Source organism: Agelaius tricolor, unplaced genomic scaffold (genome assembly GCF_023055355.1).
Source record: "Agelaius tricolor isolate 1412-34295 unplaced genomic scaffold, bAgeTri1.0.p SCAF_22, whole genome shotgun sequence".
NCBI lineage: Eukaryota > Metazoa > Chordata > Aves > Passeriformes > Icteridae > Agelaius > Agelaius tricolor.
The window spans coordinates 12,148,213-12,166,469 of NW_027269282.1; the positions used below are offsets into that span (position 1 = coordinate 12,148,213).

The 18,257-nt window shown below is 44.2% G+C and overlaps 1 protein-coding gene across 2 annotated transcripts in view; it reads left to right on the forward strand.

Annotated features, from left to right (window-relative positions):
- DOCK1 (dedicator of cytokinesis 1) overlaps nucleotides 1–18,257 on the forward strand; it is a 278,458-nt gene that overhangs the window by 182,044 nt on the left and 78,157 nt on the right. For both annotated transcript variants that reach the window (XM_071446428.1, XM_071446429.1), the window contains exons 30-31: nucleotides 15,901–15,979; nucleotides 16,442–16,542. In XM_071446428.1, coding sequence (XP_071302529.1) covers nucleotides 15,901–15,979; nucleotides 16,442–16,542 — 180 coding nt within the window. The remainder of the gene's footprint in view (nucleotides 1–15,900; nucleotides 15,980–16,441; nucleotides 16,543–18,257) is intronic.

Below are 18,257 nucleotides of genomic sequence, written 5' to 3' on the forward strand. Positions count from 1 at the left end.
ACTGAATGGGATCTAATAAGACCTAATAGGTGATAAATCAGTTTCCCAGTTTCGGGCATTAAGGAACTGCAGTGCTGTGTTCTGCTAGAGCAGGAAGGTCTCCAGCTCTCTGTTCCACAACAAGCAGGGTATTAAATAGTCTTAAATCATCAGCCTGTCCCTTCCTCAGCTCCAGGACCACTCCTGAGGCTGGGAAATTTCACAATGAGGGATCATTCTTTATGGCAAACTCTGTAGCTGCGAGCAAAGCAATTTAAAAAACACTTTAGGAGAGTGGTTCCTACATCCTGTTCCTGTTACAAATCACTTGGCCTCAGTGTTTACAAAATCTGCAGTTTAACTAATACAGATAGGTTATCAAATTATCCTGATGGAAACAGATAGAGAGGTTGTTTCCTATCAACAGTTCCATTAGGAACTAACAACAAAATGGGATTATTTACTCAGCATCTATTCATTCCCACTAATTTGGCACAGCGTTATTAGCACTGAAGCTTTACATGCAAAACACTCCAATTCTTGGGGTAATTTGATAATGCAAGACACGTTCCTGATCCATCATTTCATAGGATGGGTCCTATAAACCTGTGTTTTAACAACCCAATCCTTACCCAGCTCTTCCATGGCAAAGCACATCCATCCCAATTAGGAGCAGCACCAGCTCTACAGAAGGTTTAGATGAGCCTGGGGTTTATTATCCTTGGGTCTCTAACCCACACTCCAAAGGATTTATTGTTCCAAGGGCTCTTTTTTTCCCAAGTTTAAATCTGAGCAAGGCTTTAGGAAGGTTCAGAGCTGCTGCAGCTCATAGCAAAGGGGTTCACCACATCAACTGGTTAAAATAACTGGGTTACCTCAGCTGGTTTGTCACACAAACCCAACTGAGCTCCTTTACATCCAGGGGGGATGTTTGCACAAAGTGCTTTTTTGCAGCAATATTTGGGAAGTTAGAACCTCCAGCAGAAAGATGGGGATCAGGAAGGATCAGTGTTCAGCCCAGAGAGGAGAAGGCTCTGGGGAGACCTTAGAGACAATTCTGGACCCTAAAGGGGCTCCAGGAGAGCTGGAGAGGGACTGGGGACAAGGGATGGAGGGACAGGACACAGGGAATGGCTCCCACTGCCAGAGGGCAGGGCTGGATGGGAGATTGGGAATTGGGAATTGTTCCCTGGCAGGGTGGGCAGGCCCTGGCACAGGTGCCCAGAGCAGCTGGGGCTGCCCCTGGATCCCTGGCAGTGCCCAAGGCCAGGCTGGAGCCATTGGGACAGTGGGAGGTGTCCCTGCCATGACAGGGGTGGAATGAGAAGATCTTTAAAGTCCCTTCCAACCCAAACCAGTCTGGAATTCCATGGTTTATGGTCAGCAGAGTCCTTGCATGTGGGACTTGTCAGGCCAGGCCCAGCAGGTTCTGGATGATGTTCCCCTGGGATGAGGAGCTTCCCACGTGTTTGTCCTGCCCTCCTACTCCTGAGTCAGATAATTCCCTCTGGGCAGGGATGTGTCCATTGACTGCCCTGTACATAAAAGCAGAAAATATTGGATTCAGCTGGAGAGGAGGAAGGGAAGCACAGCTTTGCTTCTCACCCTGATCGATCCCACTCTTGTGGGTGCTGAGACTTCTTAAAGGAGAAAATGAAGTTTCAGTTGTTGTCAGAGGCAGCAGTGAAATTACCTTTGCAGTTCCAGCTGAATGAACCAAGTTTTATTTATTCTCTAAAACCAAGCAGAAGATAAAACACTCACACCCTGTATTTTGTTTCTACATCATCATAGCAGCATTTTCCTGCTCGAGGATTAACACCAATTGTGCTCGGATTTGTTATTTACAGGTTTCACCTCGGGGCACCTTGCCTTTATTGAGTAGGAAAATCAAAAATTGCCCTTGCATGACATAAAGGCAGAGCTTTTAACATGGGAGGTCACTGGCTGCTCAGTGGTACCTTCTGATGTACAAAGTGGGGTCAGCACAAAACGTTTCTGTCTCAAAGACGTTCAACACCCTGTGAGTTCCAGCTCTGCCAGACCTCTGCCCTCCCTGCTGGGGCATCCCCCACCCACTGCAAGAGGGGCTGGAGGGTGTCCAGGGAAGGGAATGGAGCTGGGCAGGGGCTGGAGAATCCCTGAGGGAGCTGGGCCTGGAGAATCCCTGAGGGAGCTGGGCAGGGGCTGCAGAATCCCTGAGGGAGCTGGGCAGGGGCTGCAGAATCCCTGAGGGAGCTGGGCAGGGGCTGCAGAATCCCTGAGGGAGCCGGGCAGGGGCTGCAGAATCCCTGAGGAGCCGGGCAGGGGCTGCAGAATCCCTGAGGGAGCTGGGCAGGGGCTGCAGAATCCCTGAGGGAGCCGGGCAGGGGCTGAGCCTGGAGCAAAGGAGGCTCAGGGGCCCTTGTGGCTCTGCACAGCTCCTGCCAGGAGGGCACAGCCGGGGGGGTCGGGCTCTGCTCCAGGGCACAGGGACAGGAGCAGAGGGAACGGCCTCAGGCTGGGCCAGGGCAGCTCAGGGTGGATATTTGGGAACAATTCCCCCATGGAAAGGTTTGTCCAGGCCTGGCACAGCTGCCCAGGGCAGTGGTGGAGTCCCCATCCCTGGAAGTGCTCAGTAAATGTGTGGATGTGGCACTTGGGGACATGGGGCAGTGGTGGCCTTGGCAGTGCTGGGGATGGTTGGACTCGATGATCTTGGGGGTTTTCCCAACCCAAATCATTCCATGGTTTTTTGTTATCTTTGCTGCATTTCCCTGGCTCCATGCAGGGCTGGAGCAGGTGGAGTAAGTCAGAGATTATCAATAGAATCAGGAATTGTTCAGGTCAGAAAAGCCCTCCAAGACCACTGAGTCCAACCATTCCCAGCACTGCCATGGCCACCACTGCCCTATGTCCTCAGCTACCACCATCCCATTGGCTGAGTGCTGTTGTCATTAATTTAGGCTAAGCAAGGTGCTAAAATACTGGTGATTTCCAAACCTCTGTGAATGTTTTTTAAAGGAATTCTGAAAGAAACCAAGTGACCCTCCCCAACTTCCTGTGGTGTCCAAAGCAGCTTCAAAAAAAATCTCTGTTTGTCACAACCTGAAATTCCCTAGCAGGAGTCAATTTAAACAGCTGTGACCACCCTGTAATTATGATTTGTCACAGACTAATATTTACTTTTTTCATTCATTTAAAACCCCATTTGTTTTACTGTGTACAAATTAAGAACAAAGTGTCACGTTGGTCCCTGAATGCATAATTGCAATTAAGGTGGTGTCTTGCAGAAATAATACATGGAGGGTTAATTTGGACCACGAGCTGGTTTTAATTCTGCCTTTGTGTTTCTCTACAAGTGAATTATCCTAGGGTGGCACAGAGAAAATCACAGTTATTTGTAGCTGGGCTGTAACGTTGTGGTTTTAATGGGAGTATTTTTAATGAGGGCTTGTAGCCTGAACTGTTGATGAAAAGCAGATTAGTTCTGTTTGCTCATTCCATGAGAGGTGAGAGGCTTTGAGCAGGGTTTGTGGCCCCAGTTGGGAACTTTCCTGAAGGAAATTAGGGAATTTCTGATGAAAATGTCAACACGTGAAGAGTTCAATCACAGGAAGGCTCTGCACAATTTCTGTTTCTCCCTTTTTAGTGACATTTGACTCTTAAACATTTGGTGATGCACTGAGAATAAAAATCTGATATATAAAAATATTATATATTTTGTGATGAATCACAAATTACTAGTGAATGTGACCTAAATGAACATACTCCTATTACAGGAACAGCATTGGAGTGGTGTCATCATTTAATTCTCTCTTATGTCTTGGACTAAATCACAATTTTTGAGGCCCATTTGCACCATTAAATGCTGTGTGGGGGGTAGAAGAAGCATCTAACTTAAATATTAATAAAGTTAGAATTTCCCAATTTTAATACAGCAAAATTAATAATAAGGTAGATATATATAAAAAAAATACAAACCCTTTACTATTTTCCCCAGTAAAAGTTAAATTACTCAACCTAAACATCAAGGGAGAGAGGCAATTATTTCTTAAAAAGTGAGAGAAAAAGGAAGAAGGTCTTAAAATATTCAGGAAAAAAAATCTTTATCTCATATAACACTTTATAGGAAAAAAAGTAAAAATTTGAAATCTTTTGCAATAATTTATGAAACTCCTGTTGCTTGTTTTCTTTGAAAGTTCTGTTTTTAACTGAAAATAATTCCTGAATTTCTCAATCCCTAGTTCTTCAGGAGTGACTCTCAAACCTCTTTGGCCTCTGGGTGTGATCCAAAGCAAAAGCTTTTTGTGTGGCTCCTGTAACACTAAAGCTTTGGATTGTAACACTGTAAATCATATCCCAGGTTTTGTGCTGCCACTTTCAGTATCCTTTGGGATCCATTTTCAGGGATCAATGTCTGGATATTGCTGATGTTAAAGATGAAATTACTTAAAATCTGGACAACCTGTGTGTGCCATTCTGCTTTTAATTTCTCTGGAAATAATCCAGGAAATGGAGCTTTTTACCTTGTATAAACCTTTGATCCTATTGATCATTGCTGGCCTAGATCAATCCTGGCTGCTGCCAGGCTTTTCATAATTTCTGCTGCAGATGGAGCTGAAAACTCTGGCAAATCTGCTCTGCACAAGCATCAATGTCCATTGGAAAAGCAGATTTTTTCCTTGCCCTTCATGGGTCACTGGATGCCAGAATCCCTCTGCATCCTGGTTTTAGTCCCTGCATCCCTCTCAGCTCATTCCCAGCTTTGTTAGGCCCAGCTTTGCTGATATCCTGAGTTTTTAGTGACCAGACAGTGCTGCCCATCCCACATGGATGCTCAAACATCACTCAAGGCAGGGATGAAGGAATTGTGAATTGCTTTAGTCCTGGAATGGTGACTTTGGAGCAACCTGGGCTGTGGAACATGTCCCTGCCCATGGAATGGGATGATCTTTATGGTCCCAACCCAGACCATTCTGGGATTCTCTGATACAATCCTATAAAATGAGGATGGCTTTAGGTGTTACTCCATACACAAGCATTGGCTGAAAAAAATCGACCTGAACATTTGCTTTGGTTGTGTTTTGTGGGTGAGAAAATCTCCTATCAGGACTAATCTAAATTTTTCCCCACTTAGGTTTTTTTGCTTCTATGAGCCCATCAGATAATTGCAGTCTACTCCCAGAGAAGCTGCTGGCTTTCAGTGCCATTGGCATTATAAATCTTCTATCTAGGGAGAGCCAAACTGTGTGATTCAGGCCAGGGAAGAAGATAAAAGGAGCAGAAATGGTGCAGAAATGCTATTTGGGCTTTGTACCCAACTCTGCCTTGCCCCAGTGCAGGAGAGCCAGGCCAGGGGCATTGATGGTTGTGAAGGGACTGCCTGGTTGTCTGGTCCTTGTGAGGCTCAGGAATATTTTCCACATGGGAATTAACTTCCCTGGCACTGCATCCCCCCTGTGGGATTGATGGTGCTCCAATGTGCTGGTGTCCAGCTCCCAAATTCCAAGGAAATAAGCCTTGCAGAGTTTTGGAAATTCTCTTATTGCTGTGTTCATACTGAAGCAAACTTTTCCATGGCTCTGCCTTGGGAAGGGGAGGATTCATCCAAGGGCAGGTTATTGCACTGTCTCAAACTCACCTGTCAGAAATTAAATGTTGGCCCTGTGGTTCTCTAAAGCACTGTTTGTGTTTCAATAGCCACAGAATTTCCTCTAGTTCAACAATTGTTTGGCCACTCAGCATAATTTAGTATCTTAAAGAGCTTTCTTGGGATTAACAGAGGGAGTGCAATTAAAGTATTGCATAAAAGGAATCACAGAGAACCTGATTTCAGAGAATCCCTGAATGGTTTGGCTTGGGAGGGACTTTCAAGCCCATCCAGATCCAGCCCTGCCATGGCAGGGACATCTTCCACTGTCCCAACCCAGCCTTGGACACTTCCAGGAATCCAGGAGCAGGGAAGCATTTACATCCACAATTCTATTTCATTGCTTGTTTGATACAAACCACTTTTTATCCCAGCCTTTGTCCCATTGACACACTTGGCTGTGTTTTTGTGACCCTGACTGTGTTTGCCTCTTGGGCTTTGATTTCACCAGGCAGAAACTAATCCCCAGCTGGAAAATTCTGGGCAGGATTGGCATGTCCAAGGCAGCACTGAATCCTGCCTGGAGCCTAACAGAGCTCCCAGACCTTGGTGTGATTGATCCCTGCAGAAAGGCTGCAAGGGATCTGTTTGTGGGGTTTGTGTGTCCTTCTGCTGCCCTGCAGAACAGAAAAACCCACATTATAAATGGCATTGTGTGCCCTGCCAGGCTGATTTTTGTGCTGGGACTATTTGTGGGCTGTGCAGGGTGATTTAGCCCTTCCCACAGAGCCAGAAATCCTGCTCAGAGCCACCGAGGGGCTGGGCTCCTGTGCTGGGGGCTCCTGTGTCTGGCAGGTGTTGAAGCATCCCAGTGAAACATTTATTCCACTCCAGAGGTGTCAGGCAGGGTGCTGAGGGAGCTCTGGGAAGATTCCTTTTATGCAATACTTGAATTTCACTCCCTCTGTTAATCCCAAGAAAGTTCATTAAGCTCCTTCTTTAAATTATGCTGCGTGGCCAAACGATTGTTGAACTAGAGGAAATTCTGTGGCTATTGAAACACAAACAGTGCTTTGGAGCACCACTAACATCTGATTTCTGACAGGTGAGTTTGAGACAGTGCAATAACCTCCAGGCACAGCTGCCCTTGGGTGGATCCTCCCCTTCCCAAGGGAGAGCCATGGAAAAGTTTGCTTCAATATGGACACAGCAATAAGAGAATCTCCAGAGCTGTGCGAAGTGGGGATCTTGTGCAGGGATTCATCAGGCAGGGTGCTGAGGGAGCTCTGGGAGAGCAGGGATCTTGTGCAGGGTTGATCAGGCTGAGGGAGCCATCGGAGAGCAGCAGAGCAGGGATCCTGTGCAGGGTTGATGAGGCTGAGGGAGCTATGGAGGAGCAGCAGAGCAGGATCCTGTGCAGGGTTGATGAGGCTGAGGGAGCCATGGGAGAGCAGCAGAGCAGGGATCTTGTGCAGGGTTGATGAGGCTGAGGGAGCTCTAGAAGAGCAGCAGAGCAGGGATCCTGTGCAGGGTTTATCAGGCTGAGGGAGCCATGGAAGAGCAGCAGAGCAGGGATCCTGTGCAGGGTTGATCAGGCTGAGGGAGCCATGGGAGAGCAGCAGAACAGGATCCTGTGCAGAGGTTTATCAGGCTGAGGGAGCTCTGGAAGAGCAGCAGAACAGGATCCTGTGCAGGGTTGATCAGGCTGAGGGAGCTATGGAGGAGCAGCAGAACAGGATCCTGTGCAGGGTTGATGAGGCTGAGGGAGCCATGGGAGAGCAGCAGAACAGGATCCTGTGCAGAGGTTGCAGCTGGGTGAGGTGGGCAGGACGGGCACAGGAGGCGAGCACAGCTCCCATCTCGCTTGGCTCCCTCCTTCACACACCCAGTGCCTCCCTGAAACCTTCTGTGTCACTTTAATATCTGAGAGCCACCCTTTGGATCAAGCACAGGCTTACCTAAAGCTCCAGCAGGATGGTGTTTTACTTTGCCAGCATTAGTGTTCCCTTCACAAAGCTGTCAGCAGCCATGGCACAGCCTGGCAGAGCAGCTGCTGAGGTTTATCCTGCTCATCTCTTACAAGAAATCACATTTTAACCTCTTCCCAGGGAGTCTCTGCTTGGTGGGGAGATGGACTCCAGTTTTGTGAAGGTTCAGCTCTTCTGGGCACTGCCTCTGTGCTTGTGATTGCTTGGGTTAGAAAATAAAAGTCATGGTAAGGCATTGGGATAATTCAGCTCCCATGGAAACTTTCTGCCATCAGAATGAACCTCACATGTTGGGGGAAACTTCAGCAAATGGAATTTCTGAACAACCCTGATTGGTGACCCCAGCACTGAAGAGGTGATAACCCAACCTTTGCAGATTGCTTTCTTTTTCCTCATTGCTAGTCTCTGGTGGAATTTGATAAATTAAGTACCTGCAGGAAAAAGGGAGATTCTTTTCCAAGCAACATCAGGACATTTGTTTAGCCAGGTGCAATTGTCTTCCCAGTTGATGGCAAGATGGATGAGAAGGCCAAATAATTTGAAATGTAGCAGATCAATTCTATTGATTTATCCATAAGTAGCTAAAGTGGCCTTAATCACCTGCAGTATCCATGGAAATGGGGAAGGAGCAGAGGCCAGTGCTGTCACCACAGAGCAGGGGAGGTTCCTCTGCTGCAAACCCTGAGGTACTGTCAAGTATTTGCAAACATTTTGCCAAATTCAGCCAGAATTTCCATGTTTTGCAGGAAGATTTACCTGTCATGTCCTTTCTGTGAATTACTTCTCTTTAATTATTTCTCTTTCTGGCCTGAATGTTTGTGTGAAAAGCGGCGCAATAGGGGAAAAAAAATCAACTTCTTCTATATTGATTTTTACCTCTGCAAAAAGTGGTTGGATTCCTTTGTGAAATCAAGTCAAAACAAGAGCTGAGGTGAAAAGCTGGGTGGTGAGGCCCTGGCCCAGAGAAGCTCCAAGGCCAGGCTGGAACAGCCTGGGACAGTGGGAGGTGTCCCTGCCATGGCAGGGTGGCACTGGGTGATCTTTAAAGTCCCTTCCCACCCAAACCCTCCTGGAATTCTCTGATCTTTGCAAGGGGAAGGTGATGGTTTCTGTTCCTAGCAAAGGCTTTCTGCATTTTACTGAGCATTGCACTACAATGAAATGCTTGTTTAATAACTCACCTGATGGCACAGATCCCTTCCAGCAGCACTCCAACAAATTACATTTGTTTGATATTACAAGCTCTGCTGGGAGTTTTTGCCAGCTGCCACAATAGAAAGTCTCTTGGAATTCAGCAAGTCTGCCTCCTTTAGAATAATAACTTTGGAGTAGAGGAATAGTATCACCGTCCACTTGCAAGAGATGCTACTTTGCCAGCATTGTAGCCTTAGCTAAAACCTCCTAAATTAAATTGTCTGCTAGCATTTCCATTAGAAAACGTAATTTCCAAGCTTTTATTGCTCTGCCATAAAATTCTCCAGGTGCTAAAATGGAGTATGGACTGTTCTATCCATGGAGATAAAATTCCAGGAGGCAAAGTTGCTTTGGGAAAGAGGACAGAAGGCTAAAACCTCTTCTTTCCTGCACTCAAAGTCATCCAAAACCCACAGCTGAGACCTCAGACACATAGACAAGGCAGGAGCAGAGTGAGGGCAGTCAGATCCGTGGTCATCCAAGCAGATCCCAAGCCTTGGAGAGACTCAGACCCCACCTGGACACAGCCCTGAGCTTGCCACAGAGGCACCTTGGACAGAGAACCCCTTGTGCCTCCTGGTTGTTGGTAGTCAGCCCACAAGTTTGTCCTTCAGCATTTTGTAACTCACTTATTTTTCATTCATCTTTGTTTCAGAGGGCACCAGCCCAGAATACAAATGAGGGGAGAGCTATCAGTGATTAGAGATAATGTGCTAAAGCTGGGGCTGAAATATTTGTTAGAAAATAGGTTAATAAAGTGACATGGAGCACCTGTGCTGCTGTGGAGCGGGCATTATGAGGAGATTATGCTAATGTAGGTATTTAGTAGCAAGTCTTCTTTGGGATTACTCTCTGCTATTATCATTCTCAGCTCAGGAATTGTAATTCAAAAGGCAGCAAATGATCAAGGATTTAGGGGGTTTTTTTGTTTTTTTTTTTAAGTTTTGACTGCTCTTTACCCTGCTGAATTAGAGGATGTTGCAAGAAATCTTTTAAACACTTTTTAAATGTTCTTTAAGAGAAAGAAGTGGACTGGGCAGGGATGTGTAAATATAAAGAAGTGTTGAATTAAATTCATTTGTTAGTGGTGAGCAGCCGGTAGGCCTGGAGGTACAAAGGCAGGTGAAGAGGGAAAGAAAAGAGACAAAATTTAGGAAAGGAGAAAATGGAGGGAGATGCAAGGGTACCTCCAGGCTGAGCCATTGAAATGACTTTGAGTCTCCTGTGGTGAGACACCTCAAATTCTGGGGGCAATTATGGACCCTTCTCAACAAGACAAACATGGAGGGGCTGGAGGGTGTCCAGGGAAGGGAATGGAGCTGGGCAGGGGCTGCAGAATCCCTGAGGGAGCCGGGCAGGGGCTGCAGAATCCCTGAGGGAGCTGGGCAGGGGCTGCAGAATCCCTGAGGGAGCTGGGCAGGGGCTGAGCCTGGAGCAAAGGAGGCTCAGGGGCCCTTGTGGCTCTGCACAGCTCCTGCCAGGAGGGCACAGCCAGGGGGGTCGGGCTCTGCTCCAGGGCACAGGGACAGGAGCAGAGGGAACGGCCTCAGGCTGGGCCAGCAGAGATTTAGGTTGAATACTGGGGAAAATTTATTTTTTAAATTCATAAGTAAAAAAAGCTGTTAAAAACAGCAAGAGGGATGGAGGGGTTTGAGGTGAGGGGTGTTCAGAGAAGGCTTTGCTGGGCTGTTGGTGCCTTCCTAAACCTTTGCTGAGGTTTGGGTTCTCTCTGGGGTTTGCAGGTCTGGGGCTGTTGTTTCCCACCCAGCCTGACAAGAGAAGAGGACTCTGGATGCCATTTGCACATGGAATTTGTCTCCCAGAGAAGCAGAGCCCAGGCATGGGGAGCATGATGATGTGCAGGAAGGCTGATCAGCTGCAATAAAGCATTCATTATCCTTCCATCTAAATTAACTGAAATGACATCATAATAGTGCCTTTTAGAACCTCACTGCAAATTCCCTCTCTTTTATTAAATTATAACCTAAACCAAAATTATTTTAAGCTGTATCTGTGTATTCTTGTTTAGATAATCATTAAGGAAGTCATTTTCTCATTCTTTTTCTTTTCTTTCTTTTTGATGTTTGCTTAAGGAAAAATAGTGGGGAGGACATTCCTAGTTTGTATTGTTTCTTTTTCTGTCAGAAATTTCCCTGTCAGAAATACTTTGCATAAACACTCACAGTGTAAATCCAAATCTTTGGGTACTGGAGCTAACTAAATAATGTGCCAAATGGCATAGGCTGTAAAAATATTTCCACTTTTTAAATATTTCTCTTTGGATTATTCCTCCAGAGCAGTGTTTCTGCAGAGGCAGTTGGATGGGTGTTATATCCTGCACCCAACTTTCCTCAGCTCCTGCAAATACTTTCCAACAGTGTCAGAACTGAGTGAGAGAAAACAGGGCACAAAATGTTTTTAAACATGAACAAATCAGGGCACTTGACTAATCAGGAGGGAGAAGGGCAGAATAAAAAGTGACTGAACCCGAGACAGGGCTAAAAAAAAAGAGTTGTTTGGCACAGGGACTCCTGTTCCATTTATAAATCAAATCCCTCTGTCCCTCCTTCATTTACAATTGCCACTGGAAGTCAGGGTTTGATGTATGTTCCCACCTCCTGGAGGCAGTGAGGTTGTTTGGAGGGAAGAAAGGACCTTTTGGAAAACTACAGAATCCAACCATTAATTTTTGCTCTGTTTGGTGAAGCAATCTCTGCATCCACAAACCAATTAAGCAGCTCCGGGCCCAGTGGGAGTGAATAATAATCAATAACAGGAAACATTCCCAGGAGTCAGGGGTTGAAATTGGAGTCAGTTCATGAACCAGCAGCACACTCCTGGATGGATGAACTCTGGAGTGAGAGCCATAAAGGGGAGAAATTACTGGAGAAATCAGAACTGCCTGAGGCAGGGCAAGGTGAATGGGCACAAGCTGGTCACTGAGATTTGGTCACCTGGATTTTTGCTTTGTTTTTTTTGAGAATTTCTGTTTTTTATGACCTCTATTTCCCAACTGACCTTTGCCATGGTTTCTCCATCTCCTTTTCCCTGCCTTCCCTCACCTGAGCTCCCAGCCATACTTTTATGTCACATTCAGAAGGTGGTGGGCAATTCACTGTTCCTGCTGGATCATGGAGAGCTGATACAGATCTGGTCAGGAAATGCATAAACAGGGATCAACTGCCAAAAAATCCTGGTGACAGAAAAAAGCTTGTGGGGACACCTTAAAGCCTCTCTCAGGGGCTCCAGCAGAGCTGCAGAAGGACTGGGGACAAGGGAGGAAAAAGGGGAACTGGCTTTAAGCTGAAAGTGGGTGGATTTAGATGGGATACTGGGAAGGAAATGTACCCTGTGAGGGTGGGCAGCCCTGGCACAGGTGCCCAGAGCAGCTGTGGCTGCCCCTGGATCCCTGGCAGTGCCCAAGGCCAGGCTGGACACTGGGGCTGGGAGCACCTGGGACAGGGGGAGGTGTCCCTGCCATGGGTAGGGTGGGAATGGATGGGATTTGAGGTTCCTTCCAACCAAACTGATTCTGATTCTGCTCTGTGGAAGGTCTCTAAACACAGAATAAGAGGACAGTCCCTGCCTCAGAGATCAAACTACAACAGGAATCTCTGGATGCCCTTGGAGCCATCCCCATCCCCCCTTCCCCAGAGCTCACACAATAGCCTCCTCTGTCCAGGCTGTTGATTTTGTTCTTTGGTGGATTTTTATGCCCTTCTTTCTTCCACATATCCTGAAGTGACTTCCTTCTGTAATCATATTCCTTCTATTCCAATCACATCATAGAAAATGTTAATTTCCTGCTTTTAATTGGGTTGATAAAGTCTTTTGTCTCACAAATCTTTCCCAGTACATTCGGATTAGGTTTTGTTGTCTTACATGCCAGCACAGTCCATTGTGTTGGGTTCCAGGCTCTGAACTTCTCCCTTTCTCAAAGTTTAACTTCTGTGGCTCTTCCTGACATGGATAATAAATTCTTTTGTTCATTGAAACTGAATTTCAAGAAGAGCACTTCTTTTTATGCACACGCAACTGGGAGCCAATCTTGGTTATTAATTACAGCGAGATAAGGGCTGGCACTGCAAGGGATGCTCTCCAGCTGAGAGTTTGGATTATTTATCCCTTGGCCCAGTGATGTCCAAGTCCACCTTTTATCCTTGAGAGTGTTCCAGCAGCCAGTTCCTTTCTTCTTCAGTACAGAACTGTTGCTTTTGGGTTAATTCCACTTATTCAGAAGAGCCACTTCTTGCTTCATTTTCCGTTTTCTCCAACTTCTGACTGTGAAGTTACTGACAATTGTCAGGACCTGCTTTGGAGGAGGAGGAGGAGGAGGATTTAACACCTGGAATGATAAAATATTTCAGCTTCCTCTTTCATTTTTTATTTGGGCATCAACCGTTTTTATATTCATGAGTTGCAGCAACTTCCCAGGTGATAACAAAGCATTGCCCAGGTTCCAGCCAAGAATTCATCCAGCATGATTTTTTACTGTGGAAATTCTCCCTGCAGAGTAGTGATCTTGCTACTTCTACTTGTCAATATTTTAATAAATATATTTTTTAAGTTAACTTCATTAGATAAAAAAAAATCTTAATTTTGCTCTTTGCTCTTGGCACTGGAGGTGCTGAAATATCCTGCAAAGTGCTGTGAGGTTTGCATGACATTTGATTTGCAAATGAAGATAGACTGTAATAATAATTGTAGTAGTAGGAGTAGGAGTAGTAGTAGTAGAAGAAATAATAATGATGATGATGATGATATTGGTAATGATGATGATGTTCTGTTGACTGTCACTGGGGTTTCTCCACTGACCTAAGTAGGAAGTTTTTATTCAGTCACAGAAGGATTGATCAAATCAAAAATAAATTGGGATTCCTGTAATTCAGAAATCAGCATTAGGTCTCTCAATCTCTTCTCTGGGATGTTCCTTTACGAAAAATTGGAGGAATTCCTGGCTTCCTGAACCCCCCTGATGCCCAGGGGTTGTTTAATTCCAGCTCCACTTGAACACATGCTCTGTGCTCTGCTCCTTTTCCAGTGGCAAACACAGCAGAATTTGTATTATTTATTCTTTGTTGGTATTCCCTAGAATTAATATAAAGGAAAAATGAGAGTTACAATTTAAAGAAAAATAATGGTATATGAAGTAATGAGATTGTGCCAAAGCTTAATTAGATGGAGCAGATTGAATACATTCCAGTGATGTCTTAAGGCAGCATCATAAAGCTGGAGGCACAATCCTGCCTGAGTTGGAACCAGTTTTATGTCCATGAGGAAGCAGCCTGGGATGGCCCCTACACCACATTAAATTGTTAATTTTGGGGGAACATTTACAGATCTCCTGGTATTATCAGCTAACAAAAGCACAAGGCAAAGCAGGGCTAAGGAGGGAATAGAACTGGTGATTGTGTGATCACACAGATAAGCTCGATTTCAATCTTAGTTTGTGCTACAGCTCAGTAATTGAATCACAGGTCTCCAATCCATTTATTTTGGAGCAGTGCAGGGTGTTCATTTGTGTGCTGGATTCAGCTCATTTATAAAATCTCTTAATGAAGTGCTTGCCCAAAACACTGACAAAGACACTGCAGGGCTGAAATTCCTCCTTGGCTGTGCTGGGTGCAAGTGCAGAGATGTCTCTGTCATCTTAGTTATAAATAATAATATTATGAAACACACCTGTATATATATATATATATTTTTTTTTTTTTGTATATTTGCATATATCTTAAAAATACTTCTATATTTTAATTATTTTTCTGCTTTCCTTTCTAAATTTAATTTTAGTTTTCCCATTTAGATCCTTTCTTTCTCCTCCATAATTCTGCCATGGGGATGATCTGACCTTACACTACAGATACATCCCAGTGGCATCAAATTTTCCCCTTTATTAATTTATTTCAAGATATAAATAAATAAACTCTCTTAGCTTCCTGATAAATTTATGTACATATTGAAATATTTATGAATGTATGTACATATTGATATATTTATATAAATACATCAATATGTTCATAAATAATCTCTTGGCAACATATTGCCCATATATAAATATATAAATATTTATAAATAATGTCTGTTTCCATCATGTTGGATTATCTGGAGGCTTCTTTTCTCTTGGATACTGAACTTTCAGCTAAATATTAATTCTTTTTTCAGGAGAAATTGCTAATTATCTGAAATTCAGTACAAACCCTTTCTAGCTGCTTTGTTTTAAATAATTCTACCTTTTTTTTTGTTTTTAATTGACCAGTCTGAAGGAAAATAAAATTGTTATTTGCAGTAGTGAACTTTCTTTTTCAATATTGGTTTTGGGGGTGGGGAAAAAGCAAACCCAGAACATGTCAGGAGGGGTTTTCATCATTTTTGGGGACTCTGAGGAGACACAGATCTCTCCCCCAGCCTGCTCCAAGGAGCAGCTCATTTGTCTGGGCATTAGCTGGCAGCTGCACAGCATAAATTTGGAGTTTGCAGGGGGAATCTCATGTTTGTTTTGAAAATGGAGATCAGGCTACCAAGGAATAATCAGTTTATTTTTCAGCACCATGAATATGTAGTGCCCTACTTCTCCTGTGCCATTTGGTTTTCTCTTTCAAGCCTGTCAGGCCAACTCCTTTTGCAATTTAAGAGGTGTTTTAGAAACTCTATAAGCTACAGTGGGTACTGAATTACCATTTTGGAAATAGAGCAGTGAACAATGTTCTAAAGTCTGTCCTTCCCCAGCATTTCTGTTGTGCCATAAGTGGAGGGGTTTTTTTTGCCTCATGTGTTTAAAAATGTGTTTTTCTTGACCTTTAAGTTAAAGTACAACTAGTTGCACGCCTGGCTTAGACACAACACTGTAACTTTAAAAATTTATGTCTATATAGTGCTAATAAACTGAATTTTTAATGATCTCTTGATTATGAAAAGATATTTTAAAGACAAGTGATTTTATCCCAAACACTCCCTCTGTTTCTGCATATGCTAATTTACTTGATTAATTTGGAGAACATCTGCATAGAATTCTGTACACTTACCAGTGGTGAGATCACACTGCTTTTCAAGTATCAGCCTCAAATTTCACTTTCCAGACAGACTCGGATTTTGTGTCTAATTGGGATGCCAAATATACAAAGGTACCCCAGAAGTGTGTAATTATGTAATTTTCTCTTGATCTTTCAGAGTCTTCCTGCGAGCAATTAATCAGTATGCAGATATGCTAAACAAAAAATTCCTTGATCAAACCAACTTTGAGTTACAGGTAAGAAAAAACTCCCAATTTGACTGGAATAAATGATATTAATGTAATAAATTTCTGCCCTGTGTAGTTTTGGGGGTTTATTCATGGTTTATTTATGGCTGTGAACCCCAGTTATCCCAGTTAAATCATTCCAGGCTCAGCAGGTGTTGTGATCCATTCCTGACTTGTGGGTCTTGTCACAGAATCACAGAATCACAGCAGGGTTTGGCTTGGGATTCTGCCTGAATCATCAAAACACAAAGAATTGGGATTTGTAGCTGGGAAATATTTGTTGGAAACATAAAGGCAACGAGGAGCTGTATTAAGAATTTATCAAGAAACACCATCTCTGTGGTGTCTGTTCTTTTCTCCTTTAAATATTTATGTGCATAATTTAAAGACTTTTAAGTTGTTTTGTAGGTGTGTAGAGAAACATTTCAGAGAATTAATGGAATTTCTTCTTGTCATTTTGGGGGCTTTCAGCTCTGGAACAACTATTTCCACCTGGCTGTTGCTTTTCTCACACAAGAATCTTTACAACTGGAGAATTTTTCAAGTGCTAAAAGAGCAAAAATCCTTAACAAGTAAGTCCTGCTCATCATCTAAATCATGGCCAAGATCTCGAGGTCTATTGCCATAATTTCAGTTTAATTTCTTTGCTAAATCTATTCAAATTGAGATGCAATCAGGGGATAATGAAAGGTTGGGTTGAAAAACATGAATCAAGTGTTGTGTGTGTTTCTGCCCTGGCGTGGAGATCTGAATTTCACCATTCATTAGGGATGAATTTAGTGTTTGCTGCTGCAGGATGCTCAGAAAGTCAAGATTCTCATGTTCACATGTTATAAAACTGCATTTTGAAAGCACTTCAGCTTTGTGCTTCTTCCAATCTCATTTTATGTCTGCTCTTTATTGTTCATCCCTGACTTTGTTGAGGGCATTTTGGTGCTCCAGCCTGTTCCACTGGGCTGTCCCTGAAGGATGGGGTGGGGTGGGTGCAGCCATTTCCTCCTCCTGGGGGATCATTCCCTGCCTCCAACCACCCCACTGCCACCCAGAGTCCCACAGCAAAGGAAAGCTGTCAAAAGGGGGAAAAAAGCCTGGGAATGAGAGTGGAACATGAAGATTCTGTTCAAACAGAGTGAATAAGGGTGGAGAAACCTCTAAGATCATGGAGTCCAAGGCCACCACTGCCCCAAGTCCCTCAGTGCCACATCCTTGCAGTTTTTAGATCCCTGCAGGGGTGGAAACTCCACCTGAACAGCCAATTCCAATGCCTGACCAGCCTCTGAGGGAGGAATTTTTCCCAACTCTCCATTTAACCTCCCCTGGCACAACTTGAGGCCGTTTTCCCTTTGTCCTGTTGATATTTCTCCTGCCTTTTATTGGTGTTCCACAGTAGTGACCTTATTATTACTTAACTAAACACCAGGCTCTGCAAAGAGCCAGTGTTGTGATTTCAGGCAGAGTGTGTGGATTCTTTTTCCATTTGGGAAGAGCAGCTGGAAAAGCCAGGTGTTCCCACAGCCAGTGAGGTCACCAAAATGGGGAATTTCCAAGCTGTGATTCCCTGAACAAGCACAGCTCAGGCTTCTGCTGTGTACATTAAATAAAATGTGTCTATATAGAGAAAGAAAATGCATTTTGTATCCCTTCACCTTCCCAATCCAGGCCTTTCTGTCTGTCATTATGATAAGAGAAATCTCAGGGGGACTGGGGACAGTTCATCACTGCTGTAGTGACTTGGTTTTAAAGGCTTTTTGCTCGTGTGGCTTTTGGGTTTTGACCAGAAAATTCAGGAAGGGCTCCACATCCCATCCCATCCCATCCCATCCCATCCCATCCCATCCCATCCCTTTTTATGGGAGCCAAGTTTTCCTTGCAAACTCCACCACTCCCTCCTGAGTTTTGAGGTGTTTTCTTTGGAAGCTCTGCTCTACCTGAGCCTTGAAAGAGAATTTTAAAGCACTTTAGGATCTGCTCTACCTGGGACTCATGGGGCTTCCTTGATGATGAAACAGGAATATTTACAAGTTCAGTAGAAAAGTGGTGTCAAGCAGAGCTCAGGGTTTGGGGCTTGTGCTATAAATAACATAAATAACATTATAGATAAAGGGTTTTTTACAGAAATTGAGCTGGTGTTGCAGAGCCAGGTGTATTTTATTTAAGGAAATTGAGCTGGTATTGTAAAGGCAGGTATATTTTATTTAGGAAATTGAGATGGTTTTGCAGGTAAATTTTATTTAATTAAATTTAGAATCCCTTTGCTCTCTCTGCCCAGCACCTATGAGAGCATTTT